We start from the raw sequence: 25,209 nt of genomic DNA on the forward strand, positions 1-25,209 counted from the left end.
TGAAAATATTTTTATGTTAAAATCCAATCGCCGAATGATATGCTGAATCAAACCAAAAGGAAACAAAGAGGGAGACTTAAAATGAAAATGCCCCAACAAGGGTTGGTTGATTGATCTAGAAATATCTTGGAGTTCCTTCAGTAATGGTATGCATTGGAAAAGTCAAAGTCAAGATAGTTTTGTATAAGCCAAGTGAGATACCTTGGTTTGTTTTTAATTATACTCCATGTTAGAATCAAGAATTTTATAACATCTATTATATTAGTTGAATAAACAAAGGTCACCCATAGAAATCAATTTTTAGTCTAACTAGTTAGGTGGGAGTTTTTCCTCTAAGATGTAGCCGTGTGTCGATTCCTATTGAACTCATATATAAAATTCTCATCGCTTACTTAGACCACGTCATTTATGAAGTATTGCACGGGTACATATCCGAAATATAATAATTGTGAATTCCTATGTAATAATTTTTTTTGTCCTTTTTTAAAAAGGTCATCCATGACAAAATATGTGGTAATAGTCTTACTCTTTTTATTTTCAAATTCCCATTTGGTTTCCAGGAAAGTCGATTGTGAGAAAGAAAGATGCAATTTGACATAGAAAACCGGTTAGTAAGAGGGATCTTGAACTATAATAATGGCCTTGATTAAGAATCTAAGCACTCTTGGAAATAATCCTTGGCATTATGGTATGTGCCAAACTTTGAGTCTTTGAGGCCACCAAGCATAATCTTTTATATTGATTTAGTATCAAGGCATCAAATGTACTGTATCACAAATTGGATTCTTTTTTTTTTTTTTTAAACACGTCTCTTCGGGAGAATATGGTGGGAAAAAAAATGATATTTCTTGACAAGGCATGGGTTGAATAAACGTCGGTTAGATATATTGGCGGTATAGCTAGGATAAACAAAAGGAATGGTGGCTACTCATTCTCATTGAAATTGGGTAGGTGATTCCGGGTTCCATCCTCACGTCCACTAAAATTTAAAACTAAATATAATACAGGTTACTTAATTAACAACTAATACAATCCACTTAACATAATTTTATTTAAAAAAAAAAAAAAAAAAAAAACTACAACAAGTAGCCTCTCTCAAAACTAGGGTTTTGATGCAATAGGGAATTGGTGCACATGTGATGGCTGGGCCGAGTATAAACCATTTTGATCTTAACTCTATTGAGGCTTTGTGATTTAATCAAGTACACCCCATTAACCCTTTAAAAATATATTAGAATGAGGTGTACTTAGTTACAAATAGGGTGTATATAGTGTTCATACCCTATATGTGAGGTGACTCTATGCATGCCTTCTGAGAGCTATGCGTTGAACAGAATCACACTGGTATCAAACAACACTAATTCATGAATCAGTGAATCTTTGGACATACATGCACCATTACTTAGCACAGGCATGATGCTTAGTATTTTTTTTTTTTTTAAAAAGCATTCAGCTTATCATGAGTTATTGCACATATTCATAGTTTCTTCCATGATTATTCACTTTAATGTCCATAATAAATTCTAATAACTTGTTCAAACACGATAGGGGAGCAAATAAATCCAGTGAACCTGGTAATTTAACCAAAAGATATGGCGACGTGTCAATAATCAGTTCTCCAAAAATCCGACGTGGCCACAGCAAAAGAAGCCATGAGTTCCATAACACTTAAAGTATATGATATGATATGATGCTAAACCGTCCTAAACTATTTTATCTCATTGCCAATACCATCTATTTAACAAATTTTCCTTAATTAAGTTATGTCGTGGATTTTATTTTTGCTCTAGGCATACATAAAATTTTCATGTACGTGCCTGGCACACATGGTTTACAAATTATTGCACATCATATAAATTTTTCGGATACACACTCAAAAGATAATAGCTAAAAGTTTTATGTTAAAAATTTGCAATATTAGCATGCGTTTTTAAAATGCCAACATAAACTTGACCTTGGTCACAAGAATTTGGGTAGGGGGTTGGACCAGTGCGCCATTTTGGTGCACCAAAAATTTTAAAAAAATTTGTAAAAAATTATATATGTATAGTGTTTAACATGACGAATCCAATGATATATTTTTTTGTTCGGAAGAAATTAATCCATCATGATCAAAAATCGAATGTTTTTGAGTTTATATTTAATGATTTAGAATTACCGTATTTTTTTCATGTTGGATTTTATTTTTATTTCGAGCAAAAAAATGCTATTGAATTTATCATGTTAAATATTATACATTTATAATTTTTCCAAATCTAAATTTTTTTGATGCACCAAATGAGTGCCCTGGTCAGCTCTGATCCTCCCCCGATCCAAGAATTATCGTTTTCATGAGAAAACAAAATTAATGGAAATGCAGTTACTTCACAATGAAAGTAGACGTTGAAGGTGCCTGCATCAGCCACCTCGCCAACTGGATAGACACTCTCTTCGCGAATGGTCGGCTTGATGTGGCTATTATCAAATCGCTTGTCGGTTATCTTTTGAGAAGAGTCGGTTATCTTTAACGTAGCTAAAAAGGCCCGGATTAAAGTGCCACATGTCAGAAGGTAAAACCGGGAGCGCGTTCGAAGCTACTGTGTACAAACTCTCTCCGGTAGAGTGAACTGACTTGGATCCAGGATTTGACATAAATGCCCTCGCTCACCTTACTCTTTTTAAAAAAAAAAATTGAGAGAACCCCAGTTCAATGTGCTACTTTGTGACAATTGGGTCAAATCCAAATCTTGGATCATCAACCCACTCTAACAATGGTCACGATTGGATTTACCCACCGTTATCGTGGTAGTTTTGTGAGAATATATTACCAAGGGAGCTCTCGATGAGAGTAGAACTTGTGACCTATACCTTTTGATAGAGTTTCACATCTTATAACTTAACCAACCTCTCTTTGGTCCTCACTCACTTTACTTACTCCGCTTCATTTCTTTTTTTAAAAAAATAAAAAGCTTTTTTTTTTTTTTTAAATCTTGTCCAAAAAAAGGCTGTTTTAATATTTTGGTTTAATACGTGTAGTTTTTGAAAAAAGAAATGGTGGCATTAGCATTTGTCGAGTGAGACACGACTGTGAAGGAAGGAAAGAAAGAAGAAACTTGTTTATTCTGGAAAAATAAATTAAGAAGGAGAATTAATCAAGGTACAGCAATTACACAAGTGGCTAATCATGGACGTTTATCAGGAACATTAGCTGTCCTTCTAGAAACCCAACAAACAAGGAAGTAAGGAACTACCAAAACAGACTATAGCCAATAACTAAATCCCAACCCTACTCCTATCAAATATATTATTCACTTTAGATTTACCGATTTTCATGGATACTCACACGATTTTATTCCTATTATATGATATTTAAACCCAAAAAAAAAAAATCTCTTAGTTTGGTAGAGACATGAGTTTCGATATATACCATATGATTTGTGTTTCAACAAATCGATCGATACGACCCGTGAGGAGGGTGATATCGATGTACTGCCATAGGTAGGAATCGGGGGTCCTGAAACTGAAAGGGAAATATTGATAAGATTTATTTATTAGAATTATTAATATAGTAGAAGTAAGAGTAGTGGTAGGGGGACTGAAAACCTTGATCTATACGTAAGTGTAAGAACTATATACCAACGTCTGGCATGTTGTTGTCAATTGTCATAACTAAATTGGTAATTGTTATTTGTTGGCTTCTTATCAATGTACAAAAGTCGAACCAAACTAATTGTATTAAAAAAAATGTATGGAATATAATGACAATTAAGAAAACACATTTATTACAATTATCATCCCAATCTTTAACTCGAAATTTTAGAATCGATTACATGAGTTTATTGAGAAAATTAACGAGAATTCACGTGTATTTGTTTTAGATATTCATTTTTTCTAGTATATCATACTTTCATCGATCCTTATTGAATATGTATCTTTTCTTATGACTTTAAGTCATGTCTTTTTCTATCTCCCTCTTCGCATCCTCTATCTCTTATACATATTATCTCGATTCTCCTCTCTCTGTTTTTTTCTTCGTAACATCAATTTTTCTCACCACCGTACCACTATATGTACATTGTGTATGTCCATACTATCTTACATATTTTTGACAACTTATCTTCAATAGGTGTTACTTCTATCTTAAATCTAACAATATCATTTTTATCTTACCTTCACATTTATGCTATATGTATTTTTTGAATATGTTTTCTCTAAATAACCCAACACTCAAGGCCATACATCATTGAGATCGTATATGTAGTGAACAAAAAAATATTATTGAGAATATAAAAAGATTAACGAGAAAGAAAATCATGACACAAGAATTTACGAGGTTTGGTCAATTATGCATACTTCAATGGATCTACAAAGATTTTTACTTTTCATTTATAACTTGCGTTTTCAATGTCTCTATATCTTTCACCCACCCACTTAGTCTCATGTAAACTCATTATATTTAACCTTACGTCTAATCATGGTAAATCAGTTAATCTACCTGTCAGTGACACTATGTTCCAAGTGTATATCCTAATCCCATAATCATGGACTAACTTTTTTACCTGCACTAGTTCATATATAACGCGGAATCCTTGCCTATGTCTCACCACATTCGAGCGCTAATGCAGTGTGTCGCTTGCGGGCAATGCCTTAAGCATGCCTTTCTCATTTATCACTATACTCAGGGTCCCATGCAACAAGTCGTGTGCATGAAACTCCCTAACAAATTTCTCATTTTGACTCACGTTTATAAATTTGATAAAATTTTATGCTGACTATCAACCTACCGTAACCCTCCTCCTCTCTCCGGACTTGGGACCGACTGCAAAATATTAGTAGGTGAGGGTTTGGAAACTGATGGTAATTAGGTGAGGTGGGTCATAAATAGTTAATTAGGTGGGGCTAATAAGCATGCACACAAAGTAAGCGCTCCATATCTCCATACATAATACGTAATTACACCATATCACATGTGCAAATTAACCATAACAAATAAAGAAATTAAAAAGGAAAGTAAAATTGAATGGCTCTATCTTGCAAGATATGCCAAGATTTTTAGATTAGGCAACAATTTCTATCCAATTTTAGTGAAGGCCTCATTGCTGACCTAACGTTATTGAGGAGACGTGCTTGACACTTTGGGAAAATTACCTAAAAGTCCATCTTTTACCACTTATATTACAACAATACCCTCAAGCAGGCAGGCGTGTCACCGTTTTGACTTGGAATGAGTCATCAAATACAGAGTTCACTCTCTCTCCCTCTCACCAACTCTCCGTTTCCCTCTCTACATATAAATAACCAGCTACCCCTCTCAGTCTCACACACTCACTCAAGAATTATGGCTCTTGAAGCACTCAATTCCCCTAACACCACTACACCAAATCCTTTCAATGCTGCCCATGAAGACTCCCACTCCCACATCAAGCGCAAACGCTCTAAACGACAGCGTAGCGAGTCCCCTGCATCTCCTCCTCTTCCTCCTGCTGCTGCAGAAGAACCACAGCACACACCCACCGAGGAGGAGTACCTCGCTCTCTGCCTTATCATGCTCGCACGTGGTAACACCAATAAGGACAAGGCGGCGGCGGTGGTTCAGACGCCGCCGCCGCCAACTTTGAAATTGGTGTACAAATGCACCGTGTGCGACAAGGCCTTCCCTTCTTACCAAGCACTCGGCGGCCACAAGGCCAGTCACCGGAAATCATCATCCGCCGCGGCCGCTGCTGCCGATAACAACAGTAGTAACGATCATCCATCCAGCAGTGTGACCGCCGCGTCGAGGGGTAGGGCCCACGAGTGCACAATCTGTCACAAGAGTTTCCCCACCGGTCAGGCTCTCGGTGGACACAAGCGATGTCATTATGACGGTACCAATAGCAACAACAACAACAACGGGAGTGCGGTGACGTCATCATCGAGTCACGGCTTGAGTCAGCAGCAGCACCGCGGCTTTGACTTGAACTTGCCAGCTTTGGAGATGGAATCGGCTTGGCCAGGACACATCATCATGAGTCGCGGGTGTGGTGCCGGCGAAGAGGAGGTGGAGAGTCCCCTGCCGACGAAGAAACCGCGTTTCTTGCTTAATGGCGAAGGATCAATGAATTAGGATTTGCCAGATTCAATGGATTCCGTGGATTCCAAGAATTCTTTTTTTTCTTAATATATTTATTTTTTTGGGTCAATTGGCTTTGTACAGGGCATGTCTGGTAGTGACATTATCTGGTGTTGTAGTCATTCTTTTATTTATTCTAGCTTATAAAGTAATTTATGATTTACGTTATTTTTAAAGGGTTAGAACCCTAGCCTTTCATTTCTTGATAGCAAAACTTACATCTAGTGTCACGAAAATAACTTAGGAAATTTCACCACTTGCCTAAGTTGATAGTAAGTGTTAAAAGTCCAGGTCATTGCCGTGAAAGGGTACAAATAAAGACGAAGAGCAGTTGCAACAAGGCCATGTTAGATTCGGGAAGTAGAAAAAAAAAAAAAAAAAAAAGCCTGTCCATGTGGGTTCATGCCCTTGTTGGCATCATCTGGCAACATCTTCTTTCTTCTTCTTTTTTTAATGAAATTTGTCATTTATGGCACTTACTTATCAATTAATTCACGCTAGCATTTTTTTTAAGGTACCACAGAGAAGTATTTTCCAGTTGGATTCGAACATTGGGAACACATACGTTTAACTCAATCGATTGTCAATCAAACCAACTCTCACTGCCAACCAGGCATGTCCAAATATTCGAATTATATTATTTTAATTCTGGATTGCTGTGAAATTAATGCAAATCATTGTTGTGCAAGAAAAAAATTCAATGTTTTTAAGGATAAGAAGAGTAGTGGTTGTTTTTGTGTTGTGAATATGGAGAGTCGTGTTTGACGGTTGGTCCAAAAAGAAAAGATAAGACTTGAAGGAGTCTTCTAAGCGATGATGCGTGCCGTATGGTGTATGACTGGGACCAATTCAATTCAAGTAAACACACGTACAAGAGGAGAATTGGAATATTCTTCCCTGCCTTGTGGAGTAATCCAGCTGCCAATTGTGGAGTAATCTTCGCCGCCAATTGTGTTGTTACTTAATACCAGTGTTTACAGGTCAGCTCAAAAGATACTTCCTTGGTTGATACATTCGCTGACTAACTGTTCTGGTGTACGTAACTGGCCCCATCACACATGGTTTTTGGGGTGACAGTGGGCATTGGGTAGCCACGGTATGTAAGTGTGGCAAAACTCTGTTCAAGTTCAGATGATGGAATTTGTCTGATCCGAATTAAACTAAGTTCAGACATAAGTGTTATATGTCCGAAATCTGAGTTCAAACATTAAATTTTTATCCAGTTTAAAACTATGTCTGGATCTAAACACATAAATATTGTCGATTTTAGTTATTCAGACCCTAATCCGGATTAAATTATTGTCTGATTTACTTATCTGGATTTAAACAAATCTAGGTGTGGTCCATTAATTATGTTTGAAATATAATTCGAATTAGGGTCCGGACATGTAAATATTTCGTAAGCACGTGATGTTGTCTCACCCAAAACTGTTTTTTTTGTCACCCCTAACCGCCAAGAATGTAGTTAGGATTTGGGATTAGGGGGGCACTGTATGGGTTCAAGGCGGTGCTCACAAATTATTATTTTTTTGACTATTTATATGTCGTTTGTTAATATACAGTACTGTAAATATAACTTGATATGCAAGAGTAGAGACATTTTAATTGAATTATATATATTAATTTATATTAGTAAGGGAACAAACAAAAATAAAAACTTATTTTATAATCACTAATTTTAATGATTGTGAGTTACTGTATTTCACCCAAAATAGAGCAATTTATAAAGTCATCCATTAAAGAGTACATATTATAAACAAACACCTATCAGAACATATATGTATATATCTCCATTACGATATTAAGATTTAGCATTACTACTTTAACATGTATCTTAGGGTCATGAAAAAACTCTGTCTCACGGAGCATGTTTAGGAAAGTGGTTGAATTAAAGTCCTATTATCGCAGCAATAGCCGCAGTTGAGTCCCCTGAGTCTTTGAGAGAAAATTAACCTAAAATGCTATATATGACTAAACTTAGAGAAAAAAATCTTTCAATTTTTTTTTATTTGGATAGTTTATAAAAACTTAAGGGAAGGTATTTAAGATGAATTGGGGGAAGATTTCATTAAATTTTTGTTAAAATTCTTCATCCCCAAAATGGAGTCATTTGGAGGGAATGAATGACTAATTAAGTTATTTATAAATTAAAAACCTATTTTACCATTGTACATAATATTTTAACATAAAAATAAGGATAAATTAGTAAATTAAACCAATTTTCTTTCCTTACTTTTTTTATCTATCCAAACATGAGAGAGAGACAAGCATTCTCCCTTCGCTTCTCTTCCCTTCTTTTGCATTCCCTCCGAATCCCTCAATTAAAACACACTAACATATATACGTAGGAACTTTTTTTTAAACAAATTCAGGGGCACATGCCCCTTGGAGGACCAATGTGGCTCCATCCCTGGCCATAGTTGTAATTTTATTGCTACCTCGCCAATTTTTTTTTAAAATTTTGAAAAATTGTAATTGTAATTTTATCATTTTACGAATTCAACGATATATTTTTTGTCCCAAAAAAAATCAAATTCAACATGAAAATGACATGGCAATTCTAAACCGTTAGATATAAATTCAAAACTTTCAATGTCTCTTTTGATATGAATTTAATTTCTGTTTAGGACAAAAAAATACCATTAAAGTCATAAATAAAATAAAAACAAAATAATAATTTTTTAAAAAAAATTGACGAATTACAGCAAACCGAATGGACTCGGTTTTTGGAGGATGATGTGTCCGAGTCTAATTATGTGTTGGGTCACTTCGTTACTGTTTGGATTGAGTGATTTGGAGGGAAGGGAAGAGAAGGAGGGAAGGGAAGAGAAGGGAAATGGAGCTTCCTTTCAATTTCCTTGTTTGGACATATTAGAAAAAATTAAGGGGAGGGATTTGAAAGGAATTGGAGGGAAGATTTTATTAAATTTTTGTCAAAATTCTTCCTCCCAAAATGGAGTCATTTGGAGGGAAGGGATGACTTATCAAGTTGTTTTATGTTAAAAGCCTATTTTGCCCTTCTATATAACACTCTAACATAAAAAATAAGGATAAATTAGTAAATTAAACTAGTTTTCTTTAATTCCTTCCTTTTTTCTATCCATCCAAACATGAGAGAGAGAAAATTATTATTCATTCCCTTCCCTTCCCTCCCCTCCCCTTCCCTTCCCTTCCCTTCCCTTCCCTTCCCTTCCCTTCCCTCGCCTCCAAATCCCTCAATCCAAACACACTCTAAAAGACCAATCGATGTGAGATCGCAATATAGCATGGACTCTGTGGTAAATAAAATCTGATCACCACGTTCACCGAATGCTCCTCCGTGATATGGTCGGCCTTATCCTGAAAACAAAGATTGTCAGTGGACCCGACGGTCGTTGTCTGATCGTAGGCACTCCGACGCTCAAGTTAGCTTCCAAGGTAATCTCCAACCAATATAATCACAATTAAAGCTTAAGGAAAAAACACTTAACAATTTACCTCCTTTTATAGTGGAAGAGATTCACTTCATGTATAACTCTATCAGAGCAATTTTAGGAGTTTCCTCAATTAGTAAGTTGTTGAACTTAATTGGAAAACAACTCCTGATATTATAAACCTGTTAATAATAACATGATTTACCATCGAAAAAAATTAATAGAATTATGCCACGTGTCTTGTCGAAATATTCCTCACATTTGCCCCCCCAAAGGCATGTTCCGAGATATCTGAACTAGGCTTTGCTGAGAAATTCTCAATTGACTTGGGGTAGGTGCTTTCCATACTTGTGAGTTTGATTTACTCCCTGGTTATTAACCATACCTTTCCTTTTTGACTATAAATTCCTTTACTAGTGTGTCTCACTCTTTTACAACTTGTCTTTATCAATCCTCTTGTGTTAAAAGAGAGAGAATAGAAAGATTGAGAGATATTCGGCACCAATATCGGACAAGAATTTCAGCTCGATCGGACACTCAGACCGGCCAAGAAATCAGGTCGGCCGAGCATCCAGACCTGCCAAACACACCAGCCCGGTAGTAAAGCCACGCAACTTGGTCGGATACTCCAGCTCGAACACGCCTCCAGACCAGCTAGATCGGTCTAGCACACAGACCGATTAGCTCAGCTGAGCACCCAGATCTGCCAGATCAGCCAAGCACTAAGACCGGCTAGCTTGGCCGAGCACCCAGACCGGCCAACAAAGCCGAATACTTCAACTCGGCCGTGCAGATCCACTGCGCTTCCACGCAACTCCAGTCCGGCTAGTGTAACTCCTCGTGGGTTCAACCGTGCACGAAAAATCCGACCATGGCTCCTACTTAATCTGGACTTCATTCGGACTTCCGCTCGCTCCAATTTTTGTGCGACATCTCTTTAAATTGTGAGGTTCGATTCTGATTTTACCATCTTTGTGGATTTTTTCTGGTATTTTCTTTGAGCTTCTGGTTGCTGGATTTCCTCTTGGATCAAACTTTTCGCTGTAACTTTTTCGCCCTTTACTTTTTTTGGTTGACTTTTAGGTTTCGCCTCCTATGGGTAAATACGCTAGTTTTGTTGGAAACTTAGTGGAGCTCCGTAGATGGACAAATAGTTATGGTTTTCCTGCTGATTGTGAACTCAAAATTGGCCCAGAGGACGATCCTCCTCCTGGATAGGTTAAGTTTCCCATAGTCACCGTAGTCGAAGGCGACCTTCGATTTCCGCTTTCGGAGTTCTTTCGGGAAACTTTATCACTTTATGGCCGTGCTCCTCATCAACTTAACTCCAATTTTATTAGAATCGTCAATAGTATGGATATTCTTAATAGAGTTTATGGATTTGGTGTGAGACTGACTGATCTTGAAATAGCGTATATTATAAAATGCTGTAGCAGATGGCAAGACAAATTTCATCTCTTTCCGAGGGACAAAGACCAACACCTCATCCACTGCCTCCCTTCCACTGCTAAGCATAGCAAGTATGAGTTCTTCTTGATCAGAGGACCCAGCTAGGAATTTGGTATTAATGTTAAGAGCGGTCTGAATGCGGTTTCTCGAGTCAATGGCTTACCAAGTTACTTAATTCTCAATTCAAGCTATATGTATATATTTTTTGTAAGTGAATTTATTTATTTATTTTTATAAGCTAACCAAGGGATTTATTTCAGGTCCCACCCCTACCTTTTGAGATATTAGGGCTCGAGGAGACTGCTTGGCCTTTGATGAGCTTTGTAGGCATCTCGAACCTATTGGGATTACTCCATTTAGTCGTTCCGCATCATATGTACTCAATTATAGACCGACCGTATCGCCAGATTCTACTAGTCCTCCAGAGACTTCTAAGGTGGCAATAATAGAATATTTTAAAACCTTTAATCCTGAGGATGGGCTAATCCATATTGTCTCAAACTCCTCAAACGAACCAGCCTAGTCACTTAGTTCAATTGAACTGGGGGGGTTCTATCTTGGACTTAGATAATCTGGATGTTGAGTCTGGCAATATCGGTCTTCCTGATTATGATTTTACTTTGGATTACGATAGTATGTTATTCAGTTGTTTGATAAAGTGTTGTACTCTTTAATATTCACCTTTAGGCTAATTCTTACTTTTTTCTCCCTTGACAGACTTTCCTTCGGTGCCATTAGAAGACAAGACTAGGCCTTTAACTTCACTTTTCACTAGGCCGAATCCTGAGGCTCGATGAGACGGTGGATCATCTTCTACGGCACCTCCATCAGTTGCACTTCCTCTTCCTCCACCAGTTCGTTCTAGAAAAAGGCTTAGGGATGAATATTCACTTCTTTATCCATACATGGGAAGGACCTTTCCATGCGCTGTGGTAAAGAGACTCGAAAAAAATCAATTTCTCCCAACCAGCCCGGGATAAATGATTTGATACTAACTCCAAGGATCGGTGACCACCCGGTTTCTAAGAATTGTTCGATGAGGGACCCCGGGGTTGGTCACACCCTTCTATCGGCTACTGCCCTTCCGACATATCAGAGTCGGTTGGAACTTCTCTCCGGGGCTGACCTCAAGGAGAACTCATCCCGATATTATATACAGGTAACTTGAAGTTCTTCTTGCTCCTTTTAGTTTCTCTTCTTTTTTATGACATGGTTACAGTGCTGAGAACTTCTGTCTCGTAAGGTGCCTAGTGTCTTCATAAGAACCAGAGGAGGTACGAAGTTAAGTGTGAACAGAATGCACGGAATCTCAGGAGCTATGACAGTGTGAAAACCGACATAGCTGCTCTTATGGCATATCTGACCATTTCCAAAACTGAAACCTCTGCTAAGACTTCTGAGTTGGAAGCATCCCAATCCATTATCGCCAGCTTGGAAGAAGACAAGAGGAAACTTCAGGCCAGCTTGGATGAGACATTATCTGCCATTCTATCTCATGAGAAGGCGACTGCTGACAAGGCCTCTGACGATGCTTTTATTGAGTACTCACAGTTTTTGAAAGATCAAGGGAACACCACCTACCTTATGGGACGATTTGAGGCCTTATTAGAGATTGGTATCCCGAGAGACTCTCCTTTTTTACGTCAAGACAGCATCAGGTTCCCTGCCTTAGATGGAGCTAAGGAAAACATACTGGATTACTTCCCTCTTGATGTCAATCCCATTCCTACAGTTAAGGCTTCCCAGGTTGATGTTGGAGTCCCTTCCAGAACCATCCGTATTGATGTTGATGATGATTCCTTGGCCTAAGAGAGGCTCGGCCAGGATAGCCTAACAGAAGGTAGCATGGAGTCGAGCTCTACTCCTGATTCACAGAACGTTCATTCTCGAGTTGTGACTGATCGGGCCCATGATAACGGTGTTGACCTCGTAACTTAGCTATTTCAATTTATCTTTTCATGTATTCAGGGTATTAGTATGGATTTTATGCACCAACTTTATGTACTAATTTTTCTTGCTTAATAAAGACTTGTGCACTTCCAATTTCCTTTAATTCCTCTCGCTTGTTGGGAAAGTTTTTTTTTGTCTTGTCCATTAGTTTTTGGCCAATTCGAGGACTTAGCCTTGTTACGGACTCGACCAAAGCTAAGTATTTGGTCTTTCTCGAGTCTTGGCCTAGCTGAATATTTGACCTTTCTCGAGACTTGGCCTAGCTGAGTATTTGGCCTTTCTCGAATCTTGGCTTAGCTTACTATTTGACCTTTCTCGAGCCTTGGCCTAACTCAGAACTTTTTTTTCTTAACCCAGGTTACTTGGGAAGTATCAAGGACTTTTTTGGACTATTGGCTTTGGTCGTTCTATCCAAACCTTGGTAAGGAACCCCTTGATTTTTTTTTATCAAACGAAGTTACTTGGGAAGTCCCACGACTTTTTTAGACTGTTGGTCTTGGTTGTTCTGTCCAAATCTCGGTGAGGAACCCTTTGGGTTTTTTTTATCAAACCCAAGTTACTTGGGAAGTCCCATGGACTTTTTTGGACTGTTGGCCTTGGCCGTTCTGTCCAAACCTCGGTGAGGAACTCCTTAGGTTTTTTTATCAAACCCAAGTTCCTTGAGAAGTCCCATGGACTTTTTTGGACTGTTGGCCTTGGCCGTTCTGTCCAAACCTCGGTGAGGAACCCCTTGGGTTTTTTTTATCCAACCCAAGTTACTTGTGAAATCCCGTGAACTTTTTTGGATTGTTGGCCTTGGCCGTTCTGTCCAAACCTCGGTGAGGAACCCCTTGGGTTTTTTATCAAAAAATTTTTGATTGCACAATTATAGATCTAAACTTTTAATTTTATTCATGATAGTCTAATTAAAAGAGTATAGATACGCCGAATGGGCACCTCTATTTATTACAGCAAGAATTGAAAAACTCTACGCATAAAATTTCCTAAGGTTTGCTGCATTCCTAGGCCTCTAGACTGTCTTGCCTACAAAATCTTCGATCTTGTACGCTCCAGGTCCACAAATGGAAACTATCTTGTACGGACCTTCCCAATTTTTCATCCTAGAGATTCTTGGTGTTACCCAACACTTTCCTGAGGACAAGATCTCCTGGATGAAAATTTCTTGCCTTCACCTTTCTTTCATGTACTTTTGCCAACTCATGTTAGTATGAAGCCAATCTCAACGCCGCTTGCTCTCTTTTATCTTCGAGGAGATCAAGGTTGACAGCCAGGGCATTTTCATTCTCACCTCGCTCAAGTGTCAATGTCCTGATGGTTGGTAGGCCGATCTTTAGGGGAATGACAGCTTCCGTCCCATAAGCTAAGAAGAAAGGAGTCTGCCCAGTCGACCTCCGAGGGGTAGTTCGTTGTGTCCATAGTACACTTGGGAGTTCTTCCACCCACCTTCATTTGGCAAAATCTAGACGCTTTTTCAGTCCATCAAGAACTATCTTGTTGGATGCCTCAGCCTGTCCATTTCCTTGCGGGTACGTCGGGGTTGAATACTTGTTTCGAATACCGTAACCATCACAAAAGTCTTTGAAGACTTTGCTATCAAACTGAGTACCATTATCTGACACCAGAACATAGGGATTGCAAAAATTTTGTGATAATTGACTCCCACAGAAACTTTTTTGTCTCAAAATCTATGATTTTGGCTGGGCCTCTATCCACTTGGTAAAATAATCTGTAGCTATTATAATCCATCTTCTATCCCCATTCGCTCTGGGTAGCGAGCCTGCTAAGTCGAGACCCAATTGGGAGAATGGCCATGGACTTGTCAGGGGGCTTAGCTCTGTTGTCGGCTGTCGAGGTATGTTTGAGAACTTCTGACACTTCTCAGACCTTCTAACATATGCTTTTGAGTCTTCATGCATCTGCGACCACCAATACCCCTGTGAGATAGCCCGCTCAGCCATCGACCTGCCCCCAGTATGGGACCCATAGCTTCCCTCATGGATTTCATACAAGAACTGAACTTTCTTCTCTTGATAGACACAGAGCAAATACGGGATAGTAAACGATCTCCTGTATAATTTCTCTTTAGGAGACAACGAAAAATGTGATGACTTCATGGTGATCTTCCTAGCTTCTTTTTTGTCTTCCGGAAGGGAACCATCTTTCAAAAAATAAATAAGGGGATCCATTCAGCTTGGGCAGAGCTCAGCTTGAGACACCTTGACTTGCTTAGCTGGTACACTCGGTTTCTCCTGTATATCGATTATGATAGTTCTTCTTACTTTGTCCTGATCGGCTGAGGCTAAGATTACCAAGGCATCTGTGTGACTATTTTGCCCTCTTGGGATTTGTTGAATTTCAAAGTCTTCTAGCTTCTCAATCAGTTTCTTTGCTTCGATCAGGTAGGCAATCAACGCCTTAGTCTTTACTGCATATTCCCTAGTGAGCTGACTGACTATCAGCTGGGAGTCTGAAGAAATCTTTACTCTCTTCACCCCCAACTTGGGTGCACTACGTAACCCACATAATAGCGCTTCATACTCAGACTTATTATTGGTTACGTCGAACCCCAGCCTGATAGCCTACTCAATGGTGAGGCCTTCCGGGGAGGTTGGAACTATCCCAGCTCCGCTCCCCTTTCTGGTTGATGAGCCATCAACCATAATTTTCCAAGTACTTCTAGGATTAGTCTCCAATATCCAAACCTCCTTAACTGGCAGTTTTGGCGGACTGGAAAATTATGCTATGAAGTCGACTACGACTTGGCCCTTGATAGCCGTTCTAGGGACAAAATGAATATCATGTTGCCTGAGCTCTACTGCCTATTTAGCAATTCTTCCAGAGAGGTCGACCCGACTCAAGATTCTTCTGAAAGGGTAGGCAGTAGCAACTTCGATGGAGTGATCATAGAAATAATGATTGAGTTTCCTAGAAGCTATCACCAAACAGTACAACAACTTCTCTAATGGTGTATACCTCGTCTATGCATCTAGAAGTGTTTTGCACCCCGCAGACTTTTGAAAAAATGATGACATCTGTCAGAAGATTTGTTAATGAATCTATTAAAGGCAGCTGTCATTCCGGTTAACTTTTGCACTTCTTTAACTGAGTTTGGGCTCCTCAAGTTTCTGATGGCCGCGATTTGGTCTAGATCGGCTTCGATTCCCCTTCAGGCCACTAGGTGTCCAAGGAACTTTCTGAAACTAGCACCAAAAGCACACTTTGAAGCATTAAGCTTAAGTTTGTATTCTTCCAGGACATCCAATACAGATTGGAGATCTGAGAGATGGTCGTCCTCTCTAGCTGTTCTGACGACCATGTCATCGATATAAACTTCGATTGTGCACCCAATCATTCCTCCAAACATCTTCGTGACTAAACGTTGATAGGTTGCCCCCGCATTTTTTAGTCTGAAAGGCATTACTTTATAACAGTAAGTGCCTCTCGGAGTAATAAACGTAGTTTTCTCTTCATCCTTTTCATTCATGGGAATTTGGTAGTAACCTCCATAGGCATCAAGAAAACTCATCCTTTGACTTTCTGAGACGTCGAGTCTAGCAACTGATCAATTTTGGGTAACAAAAACAGATCTTTTGGACAAGACTCGTTAAGATCCGTGAAGTCTACACAAACTCGCCATGTTCCATTCTTTTTCTTAACCACCACTATATTTGACAACCACTCTGGGTAATCCACTTCCCGTATGGCTCCTACTTCGGTCAATTTCTCCACTTCCTTTACCACGGCTTCGGCATGGGCCAAGGCCAATCTCCTAGCCTTCTGGATGACCGGCTTTGAGTCAGGCCGGATCTTCAATCTGTGGCTCGCAACCTTCAGATCGATTCCCAACATTTCCTGTGGAGTCCAAGCAAAGACTCTGATATTTCTCATTAACAGTCCGAGGAGGGACTCTTTTTCTATTGTTGGTAAATTCTTGCCAATGAGAAAATACTTATCAATATTGGATCCGTCAATCTGGACTTTTTCAAGTTGCTCAGACGAATTATTTTCTAGATCCATTCTCGGCTCATGCTCGACAAATGTCTCTTCTACAAGAGTGCCTATTTGATGAGTCTCTTTTTTGGGCACTAGCTACCTCACTATTCTGCTCTTGCCGATCTCCCTTCACATCATATATATCGCTGCTGTTGTAAGGAAATTGGAGAGTCTGGTGATAAGTTGATGGTCGGCTTCCATGGCATGAAGCCAAGGTCTCCTAGAATGGCATTATGAACCCTTGCTCGAATTGTTCCCAAAGGATAAACTTGGCTACCATTAAATCCAACCAAGCATGTCATTTCTGGAACGAGATCGACCTGTCTCAGTCCCAACTTCTCAAACATCGGGTAGTATATGATATTGACGGCACTTCCTTGATCAATAAGAACTCGCTTAACATCATAACCACATGCCCTTATAGTTATCTTAAGAGCATCATTATGTGCTGGGTCCAACCCGGCTAAGTCCTTGTCTGAAAAGGTAATGTCTACTCCGGTTCTTCTTCTTTTCTTTGCTTCTTGGCCCTCTACCATCTTCGTTTGAGCAATCATGTTATTCACAGAGACCACGTGTCCCTACCTTTCCAACGTAATCACATTAATTGTGCCCTTTGGTTCATCATTATCATCTTGCCCCCTGCCTACAACAGATCTCCCGGCATTATTTCGAGTCTTATTGTTGTCTTTTGTCTTGTTCTTCAAATACTTTGCTAGCTTCCCTTGTCTGACTAGCTCCTTTAGATGTTCACGTAAATTGTTACACTCTCCTGTCATGTGCCTGACATTCCTATGCACAGTACCTCTTTTTATCCCTTCGATCTGGGTCCCCTGACATTTTCGGAGGACGAACTATAAACTGTTTATCCCTGATCTCGTAGAATAGCTTATGGATTGACATGTTGAATTCAACAACATTGCCAGAACTCTTCCCTGACTTACTGTGTTGGCTCGGCTTGAGGATTTTTTGTCATCTTGTACAAATCGACTATTTTGGGTACCCTTTTCCTCCCTTCTTAGAGAGGACATCTGTTTAGCCTTTGGAACTTCAACTTTTGCATATCTCCTGACCCTGTCCTATGGGGTAGCTATGGTGTTAGGCTCATATAAGGTTAACGACTCCTTGAGCTTACAGCCGTCTGGTAGCCCAATTTTAAAAAATGTGGCAGTCGTCCGCTCATCACATCCTTCAACCTCCGCACACACGTCTAAGTACCTAGATAAATAGTCAGAGATCTCCTCTCGACCGTTCAGCTTCATGGTAAGTAAGGTACTATGGGTATTTGGTTCTCGACTTCCAACAATAAAACGGTTGATGAATAGTTTGGCCACCTCACGCCACGACGAAATCGAGTTTGGGGGTAGTTGGTGAATCCACCGCGATGCCATCGTTCCCAAAGAAGATGGGAAGACCTTGCACAAAATTGGCTCATCTCCTTCCCACAAGATTATTTTTCGCGTAAACTGGTCCAAGTGGGTGACTGGATCAGTTCGGCCATTGAACTGTTCAAATGTCGACATGACGAGCTTTCTAGGGACCTCTCTTTTTCTGATCTCCCTTGTAAAAGGGGAAGTTGTCATTTCATCGAGAGCCTTCATTGCTCTCTGCTGGGCACCATAGATGAGGTCCTTCTTCATCACATCTAGCTCGTCACTGTACTTGACCGGCCTCTCATCGGGGTGCTTGATCTCCCGGGGTCTACTGTCAGTATGATGAGAGTGTCGATCATCCCCATACTCTTCCCTCCTCCTCGACATTCTTTATGGCTCTGCCTTTCGTATTCCCTTCTAGTGTACGAATGTCAGAGTGGTGAGTGCTCTCACCTAGAACGGGAGTCAGCTCTTCTCTCGTGGGGGCGCTAACCTTTACGCCTGACCTTAATGAGCCCTTGTCTCAAGGACTTTAAATACTCAGTGGTGCGACGGAATTCTGCCTCAACCTTGTCCTCGGTTGGGAGCATTCCCTTTGAGACCTGATCGACTTGAGTCGGGTTGACGCCAAGATTCTGGTGAGCGTCATCCCTAGCCTCCTCATGGTTGTTTCGTGCCTGGGACCCTCTTCCCCAGTCACCTAACTCATATCGTACGGTTGCCGTATTGCTTTTGGTCTCCGAGGAAAATAGATCGTCTCCCCCTGATATTATAAAGCTGTTAATAAGAACCTGATAAGCCATCGAGAAAAATTAATAGAATTATGCCACATGTCTTGTCGTAATATTCCTCAAAGACTTCACATCAAAATTGTCTTTCATTTTTGCCAAAATCCATAATCCTCCAACCTAACCCTAATTAGCCAAATTTATCAACAATTCTATTTGTAAGTATTCTACTTAGAATATGTGTAATGATTATTTTAGGAAGGTGCTTGTTGGGTCTACTAATTTAAGACAACCAATTAAGTGTGTGATCCATTTAGGAAATTTAGAGTAGGTCTAATATAAATAGTCTACAAGTTACTTGATAATTCACAGTGGAGAAAATGAGAAAATTTGGACAAACTTGCCCGCTGCCAAACTTAACAACTCTCTAAAGTAAGAAAAATAAATTGGTGATATTATTTTTTTTAGATTGAGTGTATTGAAGGTCATTCGTCATTTCCTTGGTGGCTGGATGGTTAGGCTCTCCCCAGTTTATAGTCTTTTGGGAGCACTAGACAAAAAGTAACAATTGTGATCTTCTCTTCACATTCCTCTATATTTATATAGATATTAAAACAATGAGAAGTGAAGTCTCGTAGTGACTCACATTTTCTTTGTCCAGGTTCAATTAATTTGTTGGGATACTTCTCAGTTATGTTGAATACCTTAATTATTAAGCCCTTTGAATAATGATATATTTACTTCAATTTTCTTCTTTGAATATAATTGATCTCCTTATGCAGTCAAATCCAATAATTAATCAGAAAGTCAACCAAAAAATGTAAGATATATATATATATATATATATATATATATATATATATATATATGTGAGAATTGTCTAATTATAAGCAGTCAATGTATCTAGATGGAGTTGAATTGTTCATAAACAAACTTGTATGTATTACCTCTTGTATTTCGTGAATACCAATTTAATGAAGATTTATGGATCCTTGTGGTCTCAAAATCCCATATTTACTACAAAATTTCTTGACTTTTGCGGAAGTGAAGATAGAATTTTATTGTTTTCATTTCAAAGTAGAAAAGGGTTATAATTATTGGGGGCAAAACCTTGTAGCTCAAATCCTTACCTAATCAAAACAAGAATTCTCCACAGGAAATTGATAAACAAACCCCCCCTATTTTAAACCCCCTCCCCCTAGGTTGTCACTATTTGTCTTGTCATGTCATGTCTTTTCATCATGTCTCATCTCATATACATACACATATATATATATAGATATATACATACATAGTAAGAGGCAATGGCTTACTGCTTACGAAAACTATATATATCCCAGCAATAAAGTGGCCCAGCACTTTCCCAATCTAGGTGTCAGGATGAGTCAACATGCCAACATGACATGATTTTTTAAAAGAATTTTCTCTCTCCTTTTTATGACTAATTTGCCCTTTTATCTCTATATACACATTTCCTACTGATTTGATTTTAGGCCAGAATCAGATCCACACCTCCAAATCAAAGAGCCTCTTCGCCATCAACTATAATGTTGTTTTCTTCGACAGCATCCGAATGTGATACTCCATCTCCACTCGGGAGCTTCCACACCTTTTTTGCTCCAAGTACATAACTCCTAATTTTTCTTATTTTTCAATCCCTGACACATTGTTTGGAGGATGAGGAAATCTGAATTCTTTTTTTTTCCTTAAAACTAATTTGGTGAAATTGAAGGTGATATTAGAAAGCTCTGTGAAGTATTTGTATGAGAGAAAATGTGTGTAAGGAGATAAACTATGAGAAGGAATCCAATACAAAGTAGATGGAGGCAATGAAGATGTCTCCCGAATATAGAGTGAGTTGGGTCACGACTTTTTTTGCTTTTTTAATTTTTTTATAGATAATTAGATATACATAAAATCCAAATCATTGTTACATTGTTTTTTTTGTACTGTAGGTCGTATTACATTGTCTTTCTATGTTCAAGATAATTAATACATTATCTTTTAGAAAACAATGTAATTACAATAAAAATACATGACACAATGTATTATGTATTAAAATTGGTTAATTCTAGTTGTTTGTCAATATATTATATGTTAAACTATTAAATTTTAATACTAAAAAAAACAATGAGATTTCTCATGTCTTTCATTTCATTACAATGTTTTTAAAAACAATGTAATTTCAATAAGAATATAGAAACAATTATTTATGATTCTTTGGAATGTCAATTTAGTCCAAAATTTTCATTTTAGGACTAATTTCAATGTTTTAATAATTTTCATTATTTTTGAATAACATTGTAATTCCACTTTTTTAATATTACATTGTTTTTTAGTGTTCCAAATTGTTATTACATTCTTGTCAAAAACAATGTAATTAAGAATGGCTCGATAAAACATATCGACAATGGATCTTGTTTTAAAGAGGATTACATGTTGATTCTGAATTTATAAAAAAAATTTAAATCTAACATGTATTTTAAGAGATAAATAGTTTTGAATTTTCATTTAAAAAAAGAAAAAGTAAAAATCAATAATGTCATTGATGATGTCAGCATCTTTGCAGGAAAAGAAATTAGACCAATAAAGAAGGGTATTTTTATCCCAAAAAATAAACTTTTCATGTCACATAGTGATGTGTCATTACCACATAGATTATGATATTTTTGGGACATTTTTTGTTGGGATATGTAATGCTACCGTACTGCTTATTGGAATATTATAGTTTGGGGTGTCTATTATTTATTTGTCATAATATCGAAGTTAAATCCAGGATGGCATATTAGGAGTCAAATATATTTATATGAATTCAAATTAATGTTAACAGGTCTATAAAAAGAGAGTTGCAGAGGCGAACCTATGCCTGGGCCAATGGGGCACAGGTCCCCCAGTGGCCAAAAAAAAATACCACTAACTATAGCATAGGTTAATAACAATTTGTCCATAAGCCCCCAGTCAAAAAGACCCCCAGTTTACTAAAGCTCACCCTACTCACTTAGCCCAATCCTCCTAAGCCCTCACCCATCAGTGTGTTCTTTAGCTCTTATGTGTGCCCTGACCCAAATTTGACTCAACCCCTCAATCTCTCATTCTCTCCCCATCTCTCGTCCACTGACAAGTACAGTGATCACTGCTTTGGTAAATGGTGGTGTTCGTCTCATTTGGAGTTCGTAGTCGTATCACTGAATTTTGTTTAATTACGTTTGTGAATGTGACTTTTGTTGAATCTAAATCCATTACACAAACAACCCCAAAAATATGTTCGGGGGTGCTGCCCCCAAACCCCCGTATAACTTTTGTGCTCTCAGTGCTTCTAATTCCTAATTCCTAGGTCCGCCACTGGAGAGGACCATAGTTAGGTCACTTAAGTCAATCAAAATGAGGAGAAGGATCGAACGGTGGGAGAGAATCCTTATTCTCTTGCAGAGGATTTCGTCAGAGATGATGGAGAAGAGAAATTACTAAAGGAATAAGTTCCAGCCATGTGGTGCCACTGGGGACCTGGCGTATTCACATAGACGTCAATTCAGTTCTTCTAATCCCTCCCATGTACGTCAATCCAGTGCTTCTAACCCACGGTGGATGCTTGAACCTCACAGTGGAGCCTGATGTCATTGTGTCTCATATTTCTTCCTTCAATTTTGAGGAGGAAATTTATTCTAGAGAGAGAGTGCTAAGGTTCTATTGGGGGCTATTGTGCTAGGGGATCCATCCTCCTCGTCTCTGCTAGGATACCCTCTAGTCCAGAAGGCGAAAACTCAATCAGACAAGGACTTCTCTGCAATCAATTTGCATAAAAAATTCCGTGAGTCGTGGACTTCTTGGTGATTAGATTTTTAGAGGAGACCTTTGTGTTTTTCTTTTGAATTCTCCTGTAACCTTATTTGAAATCAATAAAGACTTATGATTTTAAATCCGCCATGTGTCTCGGTTCAACATTATCGATCTAAACATGCGTACTTGAGTTATCACTTCTATGACTGCTAAGATGGGGATCTATTCGTATGCATCCCCCATGTGACCCTGAGATTTCCAACTAAGCACTATTATGAGTACTAACGCTTCTACTCATATGGTTGCTACTCGGTTCGGATCAAAATGGGCTACTACACACTCCATTAGATTGGGCCGAGTTCAGCCCAACAAGCTATTTTTTTAAGCTTTAGCATTTATGAATTTTTCATGGGCTTAATCTCTTCATATTCAGTAGTCAACCTGACTTCAACAACCCATTAAGCGGAAAAGTAGGTCCAGTGACTTGCATCAAAACTAATTTCGATTTAGTGCCTAAAGAACTATTAATGAATCAGCGACCTTTATTATTACGAGTGCGTTTTGAGAATCCAGAGTACCTCATATTACACTCATGTATGTGGTATCTCATAAAGGTTTCAAGTTCGATCCTCTCCATCCTCATCTCTTGTATTAAAAGAAAATGTGTTTGGATTGAGAGATTTGGAAAAAGATGAGAAAAAAAAGTCATTAAAAGTATGTTAAGATTTTTTATAAGAAAAAGAGATAATTACATATTTTAGGCTTCCTATAATTCTCCCAAATTTTGAGTTTCCAATTTTCCAATCACTTTCAATAAAATATATTAAATATATTTATATATTTAAATATTATATATTGTATATTATACATATTATTTATATTAAATAGATTAATAGAATTATTTGTTAATAATTATAAAGTAATTAATTTATTAAAATGAAATAGATATAATAATTAATATTTATATTTCAAATGAAATAAATGAAATTAAAAAAATACAAACAAAATATATTTTACACAACTTAACCGCTGACAACAGTTAACCTCTTTACCAAACACATTACAGCTTATTTCACAGTTTTAAGCTCAAATTTTTTTTCACAGCTTAACAGTTGGAGTTGAAAATCAATATAATCACTCTAAGCAAACACACACATTATGGGTGTGTTTAGTGTGTGAAGTAACATATATGCTACCTTGTCACCAAACACCTAAAGTCACATAGAGTAGCAAGTAGCATAAAGTAAGAAGTAGCATAAAATAACAATTTGAGGGCCATTTTAAATACTTGTACCATGTTTTACCAAAAAATTATACTTCTTTTCATTGATTTACATGAAATACCCTCGTCTATTTTTTTATTAATACTTTCAATAATTCAGTAAATCATTTTTAATTAATACTTTTGAACTATTATTAATCATAATATTATCATTAAATAAATAAATAAATAAATTTGATAGGTGTGAAAATAATTAAATTATTAAATAAGAAATTATTTTTGTTTTATTTTAAATATATAATATATTTTGTAATATAAATATGTAAGACTTAAGACTATGCAAGAATTACTTGAATTGTGAAACAATTAGAGATTTAATTGATTTTATTAAGGTAAAATGCATATTACCACCGTAGGTAATTTGTCGCAATATTTTAAACAACATATATGATACTAGCATAAATTGAACCAAACAATCTCAACATTTCAAACAACACATATACTATAATTTAAATCAGATTATATACTACCAGCATATATGTAACTTTCAAAATTGTCTACCAAACGGATATGTTAAGTTTCAAATACTCAACACGGAATAAACCCTTATAATGGTTTAGAATTTAAAAAATAGGGATTTTCATAAAATCTATATATACATAACAATATGAGTTACAATGACTAATTACAAAACATTAAAAAAAAATGTGTCTCATTTGGAAATTGTTTGTTTGTACAAAATATTTTGGTTTGTGAGTTATTGCGCTGATTTACTGGTTTAGTGCTTACTTGAAAGGTTGAAGATTAGAAATATTGTGTAATAGTGTTCACATTGGAGTCTATAAGACAGACTCAAGTAGCTAAAATACAAGATTTACCGTACATATTGTCATTTTGATGGCTGCATTGATATCTGGAGAGGATCTTAAAAATTCAACCACCTGTAAACATAAAATAATAATAAAATTAGTGGTGGTAAAACTCTGTCCAGTTTGGATTATCGAATTTGTCCAACCCGAATTAAACCAAGTTTGGACAAAAGTTATATGTTTGAAATCTGGAAACACAAATTTTTGTTCGATTTAAAATAGGGTTAATGTCCAAACACAGAAATCTCATCCGGATCCTAACCCGAATTAAATATTATCCGATTTAGTTGTTCGGATTTAAACCAATCAGAATTTAATCAATTAAGTACATCCAAAATCCAATCCGA

General features: G+C 37.6%; 1 protein-coding gene across 1 annotated transcript; it reads left to right on the top strand.

Annotated features, from left to right (window-relative positions):
* The first annotated feature begins 5,196 nt into the window (after window positions 1–5,196).
* LOC119983686 (zinc finger protein ZAT10-like) lies at window positions 5,197–6,284 on the top strand. Its single transcript, XM_038827377.1, has one exon. It carries the CDS (start codon window positions 5,204–5,206, stop codon window positions 6,083–6,085), a length of 882 nt encoding a protein of 293 aa, XP_038683305.1. The 5' UTR covers window positions 5,197–5,203; the 3' UTR covers window positions 6,086–6,284.
* Window positions 6,285–25,209: the final 18,925 nt, after the last annotated feature.

This window comes from Tripterygium wilfordii, chromosome 18, assembly GCF_013401445.1.
Source record: "Tripterygium wilfordii isolate XIE 37 chromosome 18, ASM1340144v1, whole genome shotgun sequence".
NCBI lineage: Eukaryota > Viridiplantae > Streptophyta > Magnoliopsida > Celastrales > Celastraceae > Tripterygium > Tripterygium wilfordii.

Coding starts and splice junctions, on each gene's coding strand:
- LOC119983686 (XM_038827377.1), top strand. CDS start 5,204: ATGAGTCATCAAATACAGAGTTCACTCTCTCTCCCTCTCACCAACTCT.